This window comes from Antechinus flavipes, chromosome 1 (assembly GCF_016432865.1).
Source record: "Antechinus flavipes isolate AdamAnt ecotype Samford, QLD, Australia chromosome 1, AdamAnt_v2, whole genome shotgun sequence".
Classification (NCBI taxonomy): Eukaryota; Metazoa; Chordata; class Mammalia; order Dasyuromorphia; family Dasyuridae; genus Antechinus; species Antechinus flavipes.
In genome coordinates, this window is record NC_067398.1 from 127,987,762 (window position 1) to 128,009,617 (window position 21,856).

The window sequence follows — 21,856 nt, forward strand, 5'->3', positions numbered from 1 at the left end:
ATGGAAGGCAGCAACATGTCCCCAGTCACGGTTATGGTCTGGATAGTTTGGTATCATTTTAGCAGACATTTGTTTTGCCTTTGATGAACCCCAAGCTAACACTTCCAAGACATAGTCTATGGTCTATTCATACAAATTTACCTTAAGAATTTATTCTTTATTTCCCATTGGGAAACATGGGATTAGAATCCCAGTAAGGTATCTTGCAACTCTTGAGATTACTAAGAGTAGAAAAGTGACCTCTTGGATGCTTATTCAGTCAGTGTGATGGTCTTTTGAATTTTATTCTTATCTTGAGTCTTCTTATGTGTTGTCTAAGCCAAAGGTGTCAAAGACACAGCCCACATTCCAGCCCCCAACATTCCTTGAGTGTGGCCTGAACCTTATTAAAAATGTAACTGGGAAATATTTAAGAAAATAAATAAAAATCCAATAAAATGTCTATATTGTTAATATGTAGTTTTCAAAGTCAGTATGAATCTGCAGGGATCCTTACAAGCTATTTAGTGGCTCCCATTTCTAATTGAGTTGATACCAGTGGTTTAAACTACTGAGGATTCCTTAAAAGAGAAGACAATATATAGTTTACCCTAAACTTTAAGAAGTGGGATTTGTACTTTACTAGAATATAACAGTTTCAAATTGTTAATATGAATGAGTGTGTGTGTATTTAGGCACAAGTTAAACCAAAATGATTCTGACATTCTATAAATGCTGAAATACATATATATGTATATGTGTGTGTGTGAATATATATACCATCTCTTCCTTAAATATATATATTATATATTAAAAATGTAATAAAACATAATTCAATAATATGAACAAGCTAATGATCTTCATTTCTACTCTTAGGATGAACAGGCATCTGCCAAATTTTTGAGAAGACTCAATAGAAGAAGGCTCATATAAATAAATGTATGTTAAAATGACATTGTAGTGCTTGAATCCTTCTCTGGTTTCCCATGTGACTAAAGCAAGATCTTTCTGTAAGTTTTCCCTTTCACTGGAGCCAAATTACAAGCTCTAGAACTCATGGGCAGTTATTCAATTGGCAACAGTTAGAAATGGAGAGAATCAAAGAAGTATCCAAAGAACCAGGACTTTGTGGACAGAAGAAACCTTGTATATGCTGAAATGAAAAGTTCACTGAAACTAGAAGATGAATCACAGGAAATAGCAGTTTGGGGTCTTTGATCTTCAGCCTGATAAGAAGATGCTATGGTTTATTCAGTGGGATCTGAAAGTGACCAGAGTCCCTACATGAGCAGCTGGTTATGGTCCTAGACCCCACAGTCAATGAAAGCTTATACACTATACCCACAGAAAAATGTTTGGAATTTCTCACATGAAATGAGCAACTTTTTGTTTTACTAAATACATTATACCATGATAACTTTGATAGTCTTCAGAGTAAAATTGAGAAACTGAAATTGCTCATGTTGAATGACCATCTTCTGGGCTAAGCAAGTAGTTCTGAATCCAAAGTCAAGTTATTTTCTGTGTAGAACCTTTCCCAGCCCACTGAACTCTTAAAAACTGGCTAACACCCTTTGGATATCACAATGGAGACGTGAGCCTCCCCTGGACGATGACCACAGTGTATGTGAATGGAGGCCTGGGGAACCCCCGCTATGCCAGATGGAATCGCCGGGAGAGCTATGAAGAGTATGGCCAGACTGAGCATTACCAGGGAGATGCAGAAGGGCAGCATCATAAGCTGACCCCATTTGAGAAACTCACGCGGGACATGTCAAAGGATGAGAAGATGGTGAGAGAAATCACACTTGGGAAAAGAATCGGCTTCTACAGGGTCCGAGGAGAAATTGGAAGTGGAAACTTCTCCCAGGTCAAGCTTGGAATTCACTCCCTAACCAAAGGTAGGGTTTGACTTTTCAGGATGAAACCCTCATGATATTTGGGAACCAAGCACAATCATAGTGACATAATGCTGGATTTTCTTGAAATGATTAATTGGAGTTTTGTGTATTGTTGTCTCAAAGCAACCCATTTTTGAAGTTCATATCAATTAATATTTTATCTTTGCATATGTATTTGCAATGGCCCCAAAGAGTCTTGAACAGTTAAATAATCCAGAAATAATTTATATTTGAAAATTGTTTGTGAATCATGTGCTTGGTTTAATAGATTAAGCTTATAAAATTGATTTTGCTAATATCAGTTCATTAAATCACTGACATTCATTAATTCATTAGAATAAATAAGTTTACTTGATATCTGCTATTACAAAGCATTTTGTTTTCTGTGGGAAAACAGAGGCAATCAAGAAAAAGATTCAGTTTATGTTCTCAAGGACTCACAATATAATGAAGGGAAAAACAGATTTTTTTTTTTTAACTTTGTGAAATAACGTCATCAGGAAGGCACTGAACTTGAGTCAAAAGATTGATCTATTGATTTTAAACAAAGTCATAGCTTCCTTTTAGATCTATAAAATGGGATTCTAGGCAAATTCCCATTTTCTTCATAGTGCTCAGCTGGGGAAAGCACTTTGAGAATAGTGAAATGCCCTAGAAATGTGAGCCTTGCTAAAGGCATAGTACAAAATACTATGACCATTCAGAAGAGGAAGGAGTCACAATCAGCAAAACTTTCATGGTAAATATAATTATTTTTATTATAATTTTATTTTTCCGGTTAAGCATGTACATTCATTTTTTAAAATAATATATTTCCTTATGAATCATGTTGGAAGAGAAAAATCAGACCAAAAGGACAAATATAATTTAAATGGTATTCGAGTAGATGGGCAAAATCTGGAAAGGCAGAGATGAAGAGAAAGGGCCTTTTAGTTGGAGGGAAGTGAATGGGCTAAAGTATAGCATCAGGAAAGTATGGGGCCCCCAGTAGTCCAGTTCACCAGAGTGAATGAAGGCAAGTACTGTACATGAGATAGAACTGTATTTTGAATGCTACATCATAGGAAGCCTTGAATTAATTCACCAACAAACGTTTATTAAGCACCTATTCTACTCCAGGTGTTAGATCCTTAGGATACTAAGACAAACACGACTTTCACTGTTCTCGAGCAATTTTTGAGAACCTTGCATTGTAATGAAGCAAATAACACATCCACAGATAGTATTGTACTAAATAGGTATGAGGCAGTGGAGGGAAGCAGTATTTCTAACTGGGGGATTAGAAAGGACCTCAGGTAGAAGGTGGTTCTTAAGCTCAGTCTTTAAGGAAATCAGGCATTCTTGAGATGCAGGAGGAAAGGAAATGTTTCCCAGCATGGGGCACGTGTGCTTCTGACCAAGAGATTTTAGTGTCATCAGAGACATCTGCTCTATTTGCAATATCAGATACCACAGAAAGATCAAGAAGCATGAGAACCTGTGATAAGGCCATCTGATTGAGAAACTGAAAGGTCAGGGGCAACTGGCAAGAGCCATTTCAGAGGAGAGTTGAAGTTGAAAATCAGATTGTAAGAGACTGAGAAGTGAACAAGAGGAGAGAAAATAGTGGCAAAAATTCTAAACAGCTTTTTGCTTGCCAAATGAAGTTCTGAATGAACTTTAAGTCACTGTATGTTTAGTAATTGCTTATTTAGTATTAGTTTAGATACTAGCACTGTATGCACTGTGCATATTCTGAATTTATTAAAATTAAAAATTGAATTACCAAAAACAAATTGTCAATCAACAAGTATTTTTTTAAGTGCTTACTATATGCCAAGGATTGTGTTAAGCACTAGGGATCATGGATCATCATCGAGAGAGATAGAGACAGAGAGAGGCAAGAGAGAGGGAGAGAGAGGGAGACAGAGACAGACAAACACATAAAGACAGATACAAGGAAGAGATAAAGACAGATAGATAGAGAACAGTCTATCTCTTCTCTAGTGAAACAGTTCTTCCTTTCCTCTAATTTTTTTTATGAGCATAATAAAATGCATTATATTAACAAACGCATGCTGTCTGTCAACAAAAGGGCTAATGGCTTGTCTCCATTTATGCCCCAAACCCTGAGCATATGGGCAGCTCCTCTTGTGCAGGTTTTGGGGATTATAGAATCCTGTGTCTGGCTTTTAAAGTCCTTCACCATCTGGCCCCTTTCCTAGAGGTCCAGCTTTGCATTTCTCTAAGTCACTTTAAGATCCCACTGGACCTGCCTTTCTAATTGGAGGGGACCAGAAGCAAATAAATAAGTCCATATGAATCCCCTTTCTGATCCAAAAGTGATTTTTCTAAAACACAGGTTTATGTCACCTTCCCTTGCTCAGTCAGCACTTAAAAAAAAGTTCCCTTGCAGTTCATACAGCTGGTTCAGTTGCTCTCCATTACCTCGAAGATCAAATACAAAGTCTTCTGTCTGGTATTTATTCTCTTCTACACTCTCTATAATTTAGCTAAACTGACAGTTTTCTTTTCTGTGGCCAGGATTGTCTATCTCCCTTCTCTGTGCCATTGTGTGCCCTCTGTGCCTGAAATTTTCTGAGCTGCCTCATTCTCTTGATTTTCCAGATTTACTTGAAGACTCAGCCCAAGGGCCATCTTCCAGAAAAAGCTTGTCCAAATCCTCCTCCTACCCCCACCTCCAATCACCTTTTACCTTCCCTTCTCGGTTTATCTTCCATTTACTCTAGTTTGCCTAACCTGTGAAAGGTATAACCAAAACATAGCATAATATGAGCAAATAGTCAGGCAAGGAGAAGTCAGTTGGTGGAAGATCCATAATGAACTTTGATTTAGGGGGGGTGGAAGGAATTCTGTTATTTGATTTCGAGGAACATATAGATACAGCTCATTCGATTTTGTACTAATTCTTCCTGCAAATCATGTAATTGATTTTAGGAAGTCCTTGTGTCATTCTAGAATGAAAAAATCTGGATTCATAATCAACCTCTGAGATTTCAGTATCTGTGTGGCCATGGGCAAATAACAATCTCTCTGGGTTGTGGTTTCTTCATCTGCACAAAGATGAAGATGATCTCTGATAGTCCCTTTCGGCTCTAGATTCTATGATGAAGCTAGAACACTGTAGATCCATCCTGAAGTGAACCCCTTAAAATCCCTGGGAGACTGGGTACATTGACTGAATCTCATATTTGCTCATAACCTTCTTGCTTCCCAGACCTGGGTCTGCTATGCCCAGGGGTGGGATTCATTTTGTTCCCTCCCTTTTCTGTCTTAGATTATCTGGAAACTTTGACCCCAGGAATTGTGGGTTGCTCCAGGTGGCTATAGCTCGAGGATTATTTGTCATTAAGGCCTGAAAGTACTTCACATTTGGAATAATAATAACAAATAGCTAATGCTTATATAGCACCACATTGCATGTCAGGCACTGTGCTAAGCACTTTACAATTAAAATGTTATTTGATCCTCTCACAACAATCCTGGGAAGTATGTGCTATTATTATTTCCATTTTACAGATGAGGAAACTGAGACAAACAGGTTAAGTGATCTGCCCAGCATCACAGAGTTGGGAAGTATCAGGTCTCCCTGACTTTAGACTCAGTGCTTTACTCAATAATCCTGGATTATTAAAATAGCTTCCTAATCAGCTTCCCTGTCATTAGTCTTTCTCCTTTTCAATCCATCCACCATTCAGTTGAAGAACTGATATTCCTAAATACCTACAGTTCTGAACCTGTCATCCTCTGTTCAGAAACTCCAAAAGATCCTTTTATTGCTTCTCAGATAAAATAGAAGCTCTTCCATTTGACATTTAAAACCCTTCACAATCTGGCTCCAGTCTACATTTCTAGGTTTGTTGTACATTATTCCTGAATTATTAATTTATAAAATTATAGAGTGGGGCAGATGTGTTGGATTCTTTGGGTACTTGATGATAAAGACCATGATGGCATCAGGAAGTGAGAGACTGTAATCACACTTTAATAAGGTACAGAGGGTGTCTGCATGAACAGGCACAGAAAGCTCAGATTTAAGGAGATAAAGGAGTAGTGCAGAAGCAGATGGGGTGAGAACAGGGATAGGATAGCGAAAGGAGGCAGGCTGTGTGGGGAAAAGGACAGAGATGATCACTTGTGGAACCCTGGATCAGAGTTCAGAACAGTGGGTAGCAATGCAGATGGAAGAGTATGGAATGGGGGCTGGGGGGCAGAGCAGTTTGAAGTCTCATTTTATAGGGTTTCAGATATAGATTAACTGATCCATGTCACCTTGGGTTTAGTTCATAACATAACCAGAGCACGTCAAAGTTGTCGGTAAAACTTTAAAGTGACCCTAACCAGATCATTTCAAAGTTATCAGATCCTGGACGTTCTGCTGGTCTTATTGAAAATGCTTGGAGCTTATCCTTTCTTTCCTCCTCTCTCCCTCTCTTACTTCCTCCCCCTTTCTCCTCCTTTCCCTCTTCTCCCTTCCTATGAATTCCTTTGTCTCCCTTTACTGCATCTCTGTCACTTTTCCCAGATAGTATATAAGCTCCTTGACAGAAAAGATTATTTCTTTTTAGTATTTTTATACTCCCCACATAGTATTTTTATGCCCATCACATTGTGGGTCTTAATAAATGCTTGATTGATTGATCAATATAGTACTTCTCTTCCCAGCCCCCCATTCCTGACCCTGCCAGTCTCCTAGTGGTACCAATGTACTGCTTACTATTCTTCCTCACTCTCTCCAGTTGGCTTAAAATGAATATGAACGAGGTAGCAGGGTAGGTCATCACTGGTCCACCACCTTATTTCCTCTTCATAGGAAACTTTGAAGATGCTTTCTATGCCTCCAAGGCCATATTCAGGTTGTGGAGCCAATATACAGTGTTACTTTGACTTGAAGTTAGTCATACAAATATTGTTTGTTGAGCACCCACAGATGAGAAATATTTTTTAGTATCCTGAGGAGAAGTAATAGAAATTGATCCCTCCTCTCCAGGGTTTTGCTCAGCAACATACCCGAACTGGTCAAATTGTAATGGTTTTTTGCAGTATTATCTATTTGTTTCAGTTTGGTGCCCATGAAGACCATTAGAAACTGCACATTTTTCTCTATACATTTCCAGGCTGATAAATGCCAGATTGTTAATTTTATTCATTAGTGTTTTATTTTTCTAAATGCATGAAAAGATAGTTTTCAACATTCACCTTTGCAAAATTTTGTGTTACAAAATTATCTTTCTTCCTCTGCCTTCCTCCTTAAGCCAGCAAGAAATCTGATATGGGCTAAATATGTGCAATTCTTCTAAACATTTTTCCATATTCATCCTACTGTGCAAGAAAGAGATCAAAAGGGAAAAACATGAGAAAGAAAAAAAAAAACAGTAACAGCAGCCACAAAGGTGAAAATACTCTACTTTGATCCATGTTCAGTCTTCAGAGTTCCTTCTCTGGATGCAGATGGCACTTTCCATCTGAAGTCTGTTGGAATTGCCTTGAATCACCACGTTGTTGAAAAAAGCCAAGTTCATCACAAATGATCATCAAATTATCTTGTTAGTGTGTTCTCTTGGTTCTGCTCACTTCACTCAGCATCAGTTCATGTAATTCTTTCTAGGCTTTTCTGATTAACCTGCTCATCATTTCTCATAGACTAGTAATATTCTATTAATTCATATCCCATAACTTATTCAGCCATTTCTTAGCTGATTGGTATCCATTCAATTTCCATTTCCTTGCCACTACAAAAAAGGATTGCTACATTTTTGTAAATGTGGGTCCTTTTCCCTCTTTTATGATCTCTTTGGGATACAGACCCAATAGAACACTCTGGATTAAAGGGAATGCATGCACAGTTTTATAGCCTTTTGGACATAGTTTCAATCTGCTCTCCAGAATGGTTGGATCAGTTCACAACTCCACCGACAATGCACTAGTACCCCAATTTCCCTCTTTTCCCTGATATTTATCATTATCTTTTTCCTGACATCTTAGCCAATCTGAGAAGTATAAAGTGTGGTACCTCAGATGCCTATTTGTTTATTAAGCAGTTTTTTGATCAATCCTATTTAATTTCAAATTTGATAAAATGAGAAACAGAGATGATTGGAATTTGAAATTAAATTGTGTATATACTCATGTCAAATAAGCTTCCCTCCCTGACTCTCTTCTCCCTTAGCTACTCTCTCTCTCTCTGACCATTCCTTATTGATAAGCCAAAGACTTTCTTTCTGGACTGTAAGATTGGCTTTCTTTCTCCCTCCTGTAAACAATGTGGTCCCCTAAACATATTCAGTCTCTTTGAATAGATGATATGGGACACAACTCAGTCAGATTGTCTTTTAAAATAGAATTCAAAGTTAGTCTTCACAGACTACTATATCTGGAAAGAACTTCAGTTATCTTCAGTTAAGTCTAAATTAGGCTTAACGAAGGGAAATAACGTGACTCAGGTCACATATGATAATACATTTTTCCAAAGGACACCAAACCCTTAAAATTTTTGTTTTTTTTAAATTAGATTTACAGCATATTCTATTTGTCACTGAAAAATAAGAAATAATATTTTCTTTGTGTTGGTTCTTTCTCAAGAGAAAAACCAGCCTAAGTACAAAGTAATAATAATAGACACACATAACTCTTTAAGATTTGCAAAATACTTTACATGAAGTATGAAGCCTCATAGAAGCCTCACAAAAACCTTTATAGGTATTATTATTTAGGCAATAGCTTTAGATGTTCCCATTTTACAAGAAAAACAGAGGAAGTTCTGTTTGATCTTAAAAATCAATAGTTACCCACTAAGGCTTCTTGGGAAGGAGAACAATGCTTTACAAATATCAAAGAACTTGAAATTGTGGGGATGTCCATCAACTGAGGAATGGCTGAACAAGTTGTGGTATATAATTGTAAGGAAATACTACTGTGGTATAAGAAAGCTTGATGATCTTACAAAAATATGAATAGGCTTGTATGAAATAAAGATTGAAATGAACAAAACCAAGAGAACATTGTAAAATAACAAGAATAATTATTTTTAAGAACAACTTTGAGTAAGTTATTTTTGACCATTTCAAATATCCAAATTAACTACCCAGATTACCAAATTAACTACAAATACCAAATTAACTTCATATGTTATGAAGGACTTCCTTCATATGAAGGAAGACATTATATAAATCCAGAGGAAAAAACTGATAAATAGAAGTATGTATAGAATGGCATTATATTAAACATTTCTATGTTAGGGGAAGGGAAGAAAAAAAGGAAAGTTTCACGATAATTTTATTATGTATTTAAAAGATATAGCAAGTTGTAAACAATAGATTTGGAGTTTTATGTGTAATCATATTTTTCTTCTTTTCTACTGTGTTACAGAAACACTTGTTTCATTTAAGTTCAAAATAAAATAAAATTTTTCAAAAGGAAATATCATTTTGGCAGCTATGTGGAAGATGTTTTGAACTGAAGAAAGAGATAAATTAGGAGGATATTGAAAATAGTCCAGGAAAGAGGTGATGAACAACTCAAAGGAGTAAGGAGAAGGTTGTGTGAAAGTAGAGGGAAAAGTAAACTATGAGATGTTGTGGAGATAGGAACAACAAGGTCAGGCAACTTAAATGGATATGTAGACTTAGGGACTACAAAGCTTTGAAACATGGTAAAAGGAAGAACAACAGTGTTCTTTGATGGAAATAGGGAAGTTCAGAAGAGTAATAAGTTGTTTGAGAGGTAAATTCATTCTGTTTTGGACATATTTAGTTGTCTGTAGGACATCTGGTTTGAAATGTCTAATAAACAGTTGGAAATGTGGGACTAGAGCTCAGGAGAGTGATTAGGACTGTATATATAGACGTATGATGAAATTGTACTGATAGTAATACTGAGTATTTAAGTTCTCTGAAACAAAAAGTTTCTGAATTCTTAAGCTTTTCTGAAGCCTGAGCTTTGAAGCAGAGAATGCAGGATACAGCAAATGAGTGGGATAACTTTCTATGATAGGAAAGTAGAAAGAGAAAATTCCAGTACCAACAAGATGGACAGCAGCTATACAACACAGAGTGTGACTTTGGTCAGAAGGTCCTCTCAAGATCCATTAAGTCTGATTCTGGAAAAGGAGACATCAGAGTCAGAGGAAGGCTCAATATTTAGTAGCAGGGCATACAAACTGAGGTAGAATGACACAGATTGCTAGGGGAATGACTATTCATGTGTGTAGGTCACTCAAATTGATAGTGAGTGAAGGATTGCCTATGATCACCCAAATAAATAGCAATGTCAGATTAAGCTTGGGAGATCATTATTTTGCTTAATTTTCCATGTAGATAACCATTGTCTGAAGGACTCCCTGTTGTCTTTGAAGGAATAAGCAATTGCTTTTCCTCCTTTCTTCCCTTCCTCCATCCCACACTCTGAATTCCTTTGTTAGTAGCTGATTTTTGTCTACAGTCCACATCAGCCCACATACCAAATCCTAGAGTGACTCCCGAAGTTCAGAGAAGCTCATTGACTGGGGAATGGCTAAACTGTGGTGCTTGGATGGATTAGCATATTGCTGAACATTAGTATATTGCTGAATATTAGTATATTGCTGAACATGAATTCAGAGAGACATGAGTTTTCCATGAATTGAATGAGTGAAATAAATGGAACCAAGGAAATAATACACATGACTACAACAATATAAATAGAAAAAAATTAAATTAAAAAAAGCAACTGAAAGCTATTTCACTATAATAACCAAATTTATTCCCAAATATGAGGTGAGAAATGCATTTGTTTTTCTTATCTGTTCTATTAAACTTGGTGAGTGTGTTGGCTAGTTTTTATCAACTGATTTTTCTTTCTCTTTTTTCTTCTTCAGAACAAGGGCTAGCTTTTTGGGTTTAGGAGTGTGGAAATTATGTTCATAAATGAACTTGATGTTTTTTTTTTTTTTTAAACTAGCTATCTTATTAAGTTGTGTGCCTTAGAGCCAGTCCTGACTCAGAATTCCAGAACACTGGGAATAACAACTGGTTGGGGAACAGATCCATCTCAGGACCAACTCAGAGTCACTTCAGAGACCAAGTGGGGTTTGTAACTGACTCACCTCCTGTGGCATCTTCCATACTAGGAGCTCTCCTGGACAAGACTAACTTGGCCTTTTCAATTCCCTTCTAGTCTTAACCAAATAGTCAGGGTGGCCCTGAACCCATTCTGGTGTCTGGCATGCACTCTGAGGGCCTTGTTTAACATGGAAGCCATGAAAAGACTCAAAAAATAGTTGTTTCATTAAAAACAAACAAAAAATACACATCACAAACCCCACTATATAAGGAGGTGCTTGGTATTCTCTTGTAAAGAATGATTCATATTGGACAAGTTTGGTTTGTAGGCGGTCAATTTGGTTGTTGGTTAAAGTTGTTCAAGATCACAGTATCTGTCTTCACATGAATTGGTCAGCTTAGTTCTAGTTCATGGCCTTGGGACTAGGGATCTCTTGGAGGACTGAGCCACGAATTGTGGAAAAACAATCATAAATCTATATGTACTACCAAGAAAACAACTTCAAGCTGATGTTCTACCTACCTATGCAGAATTCAGGAGGGGGAAATGAGAAGTAGGGGGAGAGAAGACAGAGAGACAGTAATAGAGAGACAGAGACAGAGACAAACTGGAAGGAAGGAGAGAGAGAAAGAGGGAGAGGGGGAAGGAGAAAGAGAGAAAGGAGAGAAAAGAGAGTAAGAGAGAGAAAGAGAGAGAAAGAGAGAGAAAGAGAATTAAATTTGCTTTGGCTTCTTCATTAAAAGGGAATTAGTTTAGATGAAAGCTATTTTCCAGATCACCTAGTGGCAGCTTAAAACATTTCTTTTCCTTATCTCTTTTTCCTTTTCAAAAGCAGTCATGTTTTCTCTACTAACTATAGAAAGTCCTCAGATATTCTACCTCCTGGGGTTCAAACTGGAATTATGGTAGAAGTCATTCCCCCTAACCCACCTTCTCCTTTGCTACTCCCAATTTAACTAACCTCTTCTTTAGCTTCAGACAGATGGAAGATTTCAAAATTATCTAGGGATTTTATTTTCCCTTCTCTTGTATAAAACCAGAAGCCTCTGTACTTTAAGTAAAGAAAGAAACTTTTGAAAGACCTTTAGACTTTAGGACTTAAAGAGAAATGAATGTTGAAATTCTTGAGTATTTTTAAGTCACCTGTTGATTCTTCAGTATGAGATTATCAGCATGAGAATTACTCAAGCCTCCTTGACTTCTCTCCTTTTACCTTTTGTAGCTTGGTGTCATTTCATTAGTCATTGGTGTCTAAATTAGCTGAATCTCAAAACATTTAATTACTCTCTAGTTACAAGTAAGTCTATTTTTATATTAGTTTCAAAAACTTCAAAGGGATCACTATGGAGCCCTTCAGCTCAGAGAACAGAAATTAAGGAGACAATAAAAGAAGACAAAGCTTCTCAAGCTGGCTTCCTCCAAAACCGGTGCCGCCTCTTTACAGGAAAGTACTGGGACACTTCCCTATTTCCAGAGATTTATAGAATCTATGCTCTGCAAATGCCTAGGGATCCTGTACTTTGCCAGCCATTACATTTGATTTACATTGAAATAAATACAAGTTTATAGCAACTCTGTGATCATTTTTTGTTACTCTAAGCTACCAATAGGAGTTTTTTATTAAAAGTAATTTATAAAAGGGATTGCTATAAGAACAATAGAACTGAGAAGCCAACTGCCATTGATCAGGCAACTCCAACCTAAACCAAATTACTTGTTATATTCATAAGTAAAATCCCAGCCAATGTGGAACCATGGGAATATGAATCAATAAAGTTTGACTGTGTACATAGTTGAAGAAAAATGGTGTAAGCATAAGAGCTAGCATTTTAAGGTTTGCAAGTGACTTTCCAATTCTTCTCATTTAATCCTCCAAGATTAATTCTTCTTGGAAGGTCAGTGATATTAGCATCCTCATTTTACAAATGAGGAAACCAAAGCTGAGACACATTAAGTGATTTGTCCAAGATGATACAGCTAGTAAGTGTCTGAGGTAGGATTTGAATTCAGATCTTCCTGACTCCAGACCCAGCACTCTCTCCACTGTACCACTGAATAACCCTTGATATGGGCGGATAGAACCTGGGATCAAATTCTGCCTTTGCAGTTTACTACCAGTGTGATGTGGGCAGTGGATAGAGTACCAAACTTTTGTGTCAGGAAGAACTGAGTTCATATCCAGCCTCAAACACTTAATTGTGTGACCCTGGAAGAGTCACTTAACCCTGTCTGTCTCAGTTTCCTCATCTGTAAAATGAGTTGGAGAGGACATGGTAAACCACTCTTAATATTTTTGCCAAGAAATTCCCAAAAGAGGTCACGCAGTCAGACACAATTAAACAATAATCACCTTTGATGACTGGGTATATCATCTACAATTGAAGTTCAAATGATCTTCAGGCTTTTATTACCTCTTTTTCTTTTTCTTTTTTTTTCAATATTATCCTTGTTTTCTTACTTTTTTCCTTTCTCTTTTTCTTTTGTGAGGCCTTTGGGATTAAGTGATTAGCCCAGAGTCACACAGCTAGGAAGTGTTAAGTGTCTGCAACCCTATTTGAGCTCAGGTCTCTATCCACTATGCCACCTAGCTACCTGTCTTCCCCCTTTATTTTTTCTTAAGTTTTTGCTCCTTAACCTCTCTGAGACAAAATTTTATACAGCTCAGTGTAACTCGATGAGGTTGGCCAGGAATTACCACAGCCCTCATTAATCCATTGTCCCTTTTTTATTTTCAGAAAAGGTGGCTATTAAGATCTTGGACAAGACGAAGTTAGACCAGAAAACCCAAAAGTTACTGTCACGTGAGATCTCCAGTATGGAAAAACTTCACCATCCCAACATCATCCGCCTGTATGAAGTTGTAGAGACGCTCTCTAAGCTCCACCTGGTGATGGAATATGCCGGAGGGGGAGAGCTCTATGTGAAGATCAGCACTGAGGGGAAGCTCTCAGAAATGGAAAGCAAGCTCATTTTCTCCCAGATTGTGTCAGCGGTGAAGCACATGGTGAGCTCCATGTTTCTGAGCATCGACAGGAGCAGGTCTGGCTAGGGCTACTTGACCAATAGGTTAAGCACCCCTTGCTGGTACCAATCTAGCCTTTCTATGGAGGTTAGCAATAGGATTTAGGATTATGGACCCGTGGTTTCAGACAATTTTTGTCAACAGGAATCCCCAAAAGAGAATAGACTCTGACCCCTGCATTGCCTCATCAAGTCTATCACTTGTATTTTATGCTCAGCTCAAGCTGTTCTCATTTCCCTCTTGTGCTCAGAACACTTTCCTTTCCCTTTCTATTCCATCAATCAAAAACCTGTTCTTTCCTTTAGGATCTCTCTCAAACCCCATCTTCCTCCATGTACTCTGTCCAAACTATTCCAACCTACATTAAATGTTCCTTTCTCTGAATTCCTTCTTTCATGTATATCCAGTGTTATGCCATTTAGCAGGTCTAAACTTTCACTTCATTATTTCATTGTGCAGTCCTATACTTTCTTGTTTTGGTTTTTAGTTTGTCCACATGTATAAATTCTATTGCCAAAATCAGAATGCAAATTTCAGGCTCATCTTTGCCCTTTTGTGTAAGGCATTTGAAAACTATTTAATACTTTTTACTTTTCTTTATTCTTTCCTGCCTCTTGTCTCAAACATGTTCACCATCTCACCTAAACCACATTTACTGGTACAATCAGCCAGGAAAAAAAAAAAGAGCAGAATGACATAGTAGAAAGAATAATGAGTTTGAATTTGGGCCTAAATCCTAGTCGTCCTCCTTATTAGCTATGTAACTTTGGTCCAATCACTTGCTCCTTTGTAAAATGGGGATGAGACAGGTATATTAGGTGATTTTTAAACTTCTGGGTTCAAAGCCTATATGAGGGTTGCCTGGTGCTTATTTAAGATCAGCCACTTTAAGGGTATTTTGGGAGGGAACACTGTCTTTCCTCATGGATACAGAGATAAGGTTATGGTCTGGGTCAATAAACTCTTTAGCTCAGACTGCTATCAGTGGCCTAAGCAGTTACTGGTAGGCCTTTGTATTGAGAATGGAAATTTGGCATGGGGTAGATAATAAGAAAAATATAAGATTTTCTGTGTGTGTGTGTATCTCTGTCTTCCCCCATCTGTCTATGTCTCTTTGCCTTTTTCCTTTTCTCCCTTTGTTTTTCTCTCCTTCCCTCCCTCCCTCCCTCCTTCTGTGTTTTTGGAAGGGCAGGAGTGGTAATGTTACCACTTAGTGGCACTGGTTGCCTTCTTTTGTTGGAGAATGGGCCAGCCCCACCATGGCTGTGTTTCCTGGTAGCATTATATCTTTGAGGCAGAACTCTTTCCATATATTGGTTTACATAAAGCACCATCTCCTCACTTGTACACCCACAGAAAAAAAATACAAAAGATTACCCAAACATCGATTATGTTTATAAATGATTATCAAATTTTTTTTTTTTTTAAGTTGAAATCCAGCATCCTTAGCTTGACAGATTGATAGATGAGGAAATAGACCCAGGGAAATAAAGAAAATTGCCCAAGCAATGAATAAATAAGAAAAGTAAGATTGATTATACTCAAGTCCTTTAATTCCAAAACCCATACTGTTTGAATTAATACCATATTGTCTGCTCCAAGACTGGAAGCAAACATCAAGGGCCAAGGATATATGTTAGGGGATTGCTAGGTTGGGATCAGCTTCTTCTGGAAGCTGGATTTTTCATAGTGTTTTGGTTGAAGTCAAGGAAGCCACCTACAAGGTTGTATTCCTCTATGGTCCTGGGCTCTAGCCCTTATTCACATTTCATTTTCAATCTTTTTTTGTGGGGTCTATGACAAAGGTAATTAGCTGAAAGTGCAGCCAAAGGGCTCATTGTACTCTTTGTTATTTTTCCTCAGTAGTGCTAAAGCAAAGGAGGACTTATCAAGCTAAATATTGTTTTGCCCAGGGAAAGCAGTAGCTAAAAATTTGTTTTTTAAATTTATTTTCAGCTCCATTCTCTCCCTTGCTTCTGTTGAGAAACCAAGAAAAAATTAAATTAGTTACAAATACACATAGTCAAAGAAAACAAGTTCCAACACTAGCCCAATCCAAGAAAACAAAAGTACCTCAATGTGCAGTCTTACTATCCCTCTATCTAGAGATGGGTAGCATATAACCATAAGTTCTTTGAAAGTGTGTTATTGTGTTGAGCCAGGTCTGCTTTAAAGTGCTTAAACAGGAGGCACATTTTCCCCTTCAAACCAATTCCTCATCAGTGTGTGTCAAAATGTAGTTCTTTCTTCCCTGGAATTATTCAGACAGGGCTATTATAATAAGGATTCCTTTGTTGTTTGGGTTAGATTGAATGACCTCTGAGGTTCCATCCAAATCTTAAATGGTCATTTTGATTCTATGTAACAAAAAACAAACTTTCCTTCAATAACAGCTCAGTGCCTGGCACATAGGTAGGATTTTAAAAAATGTTTATTGACTACCTTAAAAAGCCCATTGGGCTTACGGCTTAAAGCAGTCAAGTTCTCTAATGTTTAAATGAATTTTCATGCTTCTGTAAATGATTATCCAGGTGTCTAAATAGAATTATTGAATATTTAACACAGATTTTTATCTTAAATCATTTTTCAAATTGACTTTGTCCTTTCTTGCTTCACAGCATGAAAATCAAATTATTCATAGAGATCTGAAGGCAGAAAATGTATTTTATACAAGCAATACCTGTGTGAAGGTGGGTGATTTTGGATTCAGCACAGTAAGCAAAAAAGGTGAAACCCTGAACACTTTCTGTGGGTCTCCTCCATATGCTGCCCCTGAGCTCTTTCGGAATAAAAATTATGTGGGCATTTATGTGGATATCTGGGCCTTGGGGGTCCTGTTATATTTTATGGTGACTGGCACGATGCCATTTCGAGCAGAGACAGTGGCCAAACTGAAGAAGTGTATTCTCGATGGGACATACAGCATACCCCATTATGTCTCTAATCCCTGTCAGAGGCTGATCCGTGGCGTTCTGCAGCCAATACCTACAGAAAGGTATGGCATCGACTACATCATGGACAATGAGTGGATGCAAGGAGTATTACACCCCACTCCCTTGGAACCTTTCCAATTGGACCCCAAGTATTTGTCAGAAAAAAGCATACTTAAGGAAGAAGAGAACGAGGTCAAAAATACCTTAGAAAATCTGGGTATTACTGAAGAGCATATCAGAAATAACCAAGGGAGAGATGCCCGCAGCTCAATCACTGGGGTCTACCGTATCATTTTGCACAGAGTCCAAAAAAGAAGGGCTTTAGAGAATGTCCCAATAATGATGCTGCCAGACTCCAAGGAAGGAAACTCAAAGAAAGCATCCCGTGTCTACCGGGGCATACGACACACATCCAAATTTTGTTCTATTTTATAAATTCAATTAGACTGCCAATAAATTTAAACAGTTTTTGGATTTGTTTTTAAAATTTTCCACAAGCAAACTTGGATTATGACAATTTTCTAATTTTAAATAAACTCAAATGGTAATTTTGCAATCTATTTTTCTTTCAAATTGACAAAGCAATAAACCCCACTTAGATTTTCTGGTTTGAGGGCACCTTAAGAATGTGGTATGTGTTATTTGTCAAGTACTTATTACTCAGTTTACTTAATGACCAGTCACACTCCTAACTTCTCTTGAGGAATAATGCTCCCAAGAAAACGTTATGGCTTTGTTAGCTAAAATAGACAGTGCAGGTCAAAACCCAACAGAATGTCGTATTATTCATATAAAACAATTTGCCAAGGCAGGCAAGCCTTGGATAATACTTCAAGCAACAGCAATTATCAGTTTCCATCTCTATGCTGTGAATTTTCATACCTGAAATGTTATAATTGGCTATGATGATCCAATTTAGCCTTTCCTAGTTCTGCCTGGTCTTGCATATGACCTTTGTTATTTCTTTGCTTACCGTATTGTGTGGTTTAATGTTAAAGTGAATTACTCAATTCATCTTTTTTCTCAACATTGGCTTCAGTATTTGAGATGGCCTAGTTAGAAAGTTCCAGCTGTGTAAATAAAGGTTTCTTGGCCGGGGCAAAAGCATATAATTTAAATGACACTGTGTATCTCTAACTTTAAACAGTTCCTTTGCTAAAATTCCAGGCTGTTCTGAGTAGGGGGCTTTTTGCTCTCCAGACTAATTTTCTTCTCAATTCTCAAACCTAAACCAAGAGTTGGAACTCTCCCACACTTGAACTCAAGATTCAGGGTTCAGATGAAATGGGCCAATTCATGGTTCCTACTTTGAGAACTGTCACTGTTACTAGTGGTTTTGCATGTTTAAAGAACTTTTCCAAATCAAATTTTAAAATTTCATTTCCCAACTCCAACATTTGCCCAAATAGGGCAGAGATGCTACCTCCTTTTCTAGCCTTAAGTTTGCCTGAGAAGCTGAACCAAAGGAGGGAATCAGGGTCAGAAACAGTGAACATGTTGGAACAAATCAAGGTTACAGCAAGCCTATTTCCTAAGGGTGGGGGTGGGGCTGAGGCTGGAGAAAGAGAGGGACCCAAGAAAATTCACTGCAAGTTTGAGGATTTTTCATGGCACAAAAATCTCAACAGAATACCATTACCTCAAAAACAGATCCCACATGACCAGGTAAATTAATTCCTAACATAATACGGAGTCAAATAAGCATTATCTCCATTTTTTCCCATTTTGACTCCAGGCAGCTTAGCTCCTTAGAAACAGTATAACACAGTTTTGTGTTACCTCAACTTTGGCCTTTGCAGGAATGAGGCCTGAAGATTAAAAACTGTCGGGTGTGGAAAGTTCAATCATGGTGTGATTATTGGAGGCATTCAAGTTTAATATTGTCTTAAAACTTTTTTTTTTTCCTAATAGATTTAATTTTCAGCTTAGAAAAACAAAGAAACAAAAAAGCTCCTCCCTCCCCTTAAATAAAAGGATTTTTAGAAGGAATCACTTGATCTAGCTAAATTTGCATTTCAAGAAAACTAAGGCTACCAAATTCAAATGTGTCTATTTTTAAAAACAGGGTATTATGAAAATAAATTAATGCCAACTCAGTAACCAGAAATTCCCTTTCTCCTGTTTTTACTTTCCTGACCTATGCTTTCATTGAATTCAAACTTTCTTCCTCCCTCCAGTTCCTTTTCTCTTCTGCTTTCCCTTTTTATTATAGTCTAGAAAACCTGGTTTAAGTTGGTGGTCCTCTTGATCCTATATTTCTTCCCACATATTTTCCCCTCCCTAGAAATCTAGACTCAGACACATCTCTTAAAATGCACCTCGGGGCTAGTTTCCCCTTCATTCCATTCCTTTTCCCTTATCCTTCCTCACTCAAGCTCACATGCATTCTATCTTCTCTGCAACCTCTCCTCCTTTAATAGTCCTCCTTTCTATAATCAACTTCTCCCAGTTCTTGTCAGTCATCTACAGAATTGTTTTTTCTCCCTACTCTACACATCCTTCTCCCTCAATCACCAAGAACGGGGGCATTAATTTAACTGTTCTCAGTCTCAAACCCTTGTAGTGTCTCCCCCAGTTTGCCACATAGCTCGTTCCCTATCCTCTTCAAAGGTTTCCTCCACCCCACGTGGTCTTTCCTTTAAAACAAAATTCTTAAACCTTGCTACCTCTTTAAACTAGGTTATTTCCTCCTTTTTACCACCAAACCCCTATACCCCATCCATATCATCTCCCTTGAGATCTGGCTTGACCCTACTTACTAATACTACTTAAGTAATACTACTTACTAATCGCTCTTCAAAGTTTATTTATAGTCCTGAGTAACTCAATGTGATGACAGCTTATGACACAACGCCAACCTCCAACCATTGCTATTTTCTATTTTGCACAGTGCCTGGCACACTGCTGGTGCTTAGTTTAAGTGGTTAATTAGTTCTCTCTCTTACCGATAAAACTTCTAGTATCCTTTGCTGAATCACCACCAATTTTCCATCCCCTTAATGTGGAAGTGGACACCTGTAGATATTATTTCAAATTTCTATCCACATAGCCAACATAATTCATCCTGTCCTATATTCCTTGATTGATCTCCCTATTTCAAATCTCTCTTCTCTTTATTTTCCCAAAATATTCTTCCTAAACACATGGCTCCAACTAGTGAACACCTCCCTCCTATACAGCTCAACTGCTTTGACTTGCCTCTAAAATAAAAAGGCCTCTTGCTTAATTTTTAAGGTCCTCAAACTCCTAATTTCAATCTATCCTTTCAATTCCATTTCATTTTGCTCCCTTGTTACATATTCCTACATTCTAATCAAGTCAGATTTATGGATGTTTCCCAAATTTGACATTCTGTCTATTTTGTCAGGGCCTTTTGCCCACTAGTTGACATGAGTTTTTGAAGACATACTCTCCCTTCCCCTTCCCCTTTTTGCTTTTTGGGGGCCTCTTTCTTCTTCAAAGCTTCCTATCCTTTCTTTGGATGTTTTCCCTTCTCAAATTATCTTATGCAGTTATACTTTTATTTCAAGCAGACTATAAGCTTCTTGGAGCATTTTATTTTTTACATCTAGCACTTTAAACAAATCTCTACTTCTTCACAAAGTTTGTTATAGTTGTTTTCTTCAGTCATGTCCCACTCTTCATGACATCATTTGGGAGTTTTCTTGGGAATGATACTGGAATAGTTTGCCATTTTACAAATGAGAAACTTTGGCAAATGGGGTCAAGTACCTTGCCCAGGGTCCCAGAGATAGGAGGTATGGGTGGCTAGATTTGAACTTAGGAAGAATCATCTTCCTGATTCCAAACACAAGGCTTAATCCACTGTGCCATCTAGCAGCCTGAACCACATGCAACTAAACTACAACTTCAATCCATCACTGTGTTAAAAACTGAGTAAAACCAACAAATTCTTCATGCTAATTTCCCCTCAAAAAATGGAAACGTTTTGTTAAAATTATGTTCCCTAGCTTCTTACACGATAATGGTGGTGGAACAAAGATGTAGAATACATTTTTGTTTGTTTTTTTATATGATTTTAAAATCACCTATTACTGTGAGCTGGGCTGTACTTCCTTTATATTCCAATATAGAACTAGAGAATTCCACAAAAAACTTTTATAATTGTGTCATTTTCAGTATAAAAAAATTTAACCTAAATCCAACTTCTAAAAGCACTACTGAGGAAGTTAAACATCTCATTCACCAATATTGTCTACCCAATAAGGGCAGAAACAGGATTATGGGGATTATTTGGTTAATGATACACATAAGATTTCTAAGATTAACTCTGGTTTTATCACTTAAAATTATTTCTCTTTCCATAATTTTTTGAAAAACTATCTGCTATGCACACTAAGTGAGCTCTATTGTCCAGTGGCCACTTATGTTATACACAATTCATAGGCTACAAACCAGGAATGAAAAGTTTCAAAATGGGCTTTTAAAAATCTGTTTGTTTGGTCAGCTTAGTTGTATTTTAAAGAGATCAAATTTATTCTGAGGACTAAATCAAATTAAGCCCAAATATGGTAAAGGCAACAGAATTGGCTCTTACAGAATTAAACAGAATTTTAATTCTGGAAGAAGCTGGAGGAAACCAGAGCTCAAAGAGATACAAGGGATTTGCTGAAGTGATTGCTTACAGAATCTGAGTATCTGAGTTAAAGAAATCAAAATGATTGCTGCAAGGCTGACCAAAAATTAACAAGTTGCCAAGTCATACCACAGAATAGTTTGAAAAGCCATAGAATAGTTGTGTTATTTAGACAAATCGCTGCTATGTCTACCTAAATTATTTGATACATATAAAATGAAATTTATTATAGCTCTGACAATCACCTCACTAATTAGCTTCTTAAGTAAATTTTTAAAGTTTTTATTGTTTTAAATAAAATAAAGCCTAAACAAGTGATCTTTTGTGAAATTTCATATCTCAAAAGAGAAAGGATGCTTCTTAGTAGAATAAAAAGAAAAAGACC

The 21,856-nt window shown here is 37.2% G+C and overlaps 1 protein-coding gene across 1 annotated transcript; it reads left to right on the forward strand.

The window, feature by feature from the left end:
* The first annotated feature begins 835 nt into the window (after positions 1–835).
* Positions 836–17,482, forward strand: NIM1K (NIM1 serine/threonine protein kinase). The gene is made up of 3 exons (XM_051990493.1): positions 836–1,880; positions 13,655–13,923; positions 16,560–17,482. The coding sequence occupies exons 1-3, from the start codon at positions 1,592–1,594 to the stop codon at positions 17,307–17,309; spliced, it is 1,308 nt and encodes a 435-aa protein (XP_051846453.1). The 5' UTR covers positions 836–1,591; the 3' UTR covers positions 17,310–17,482.
* Positions 17,483–21,856: the final 4,374 nt, after the last annotated feature.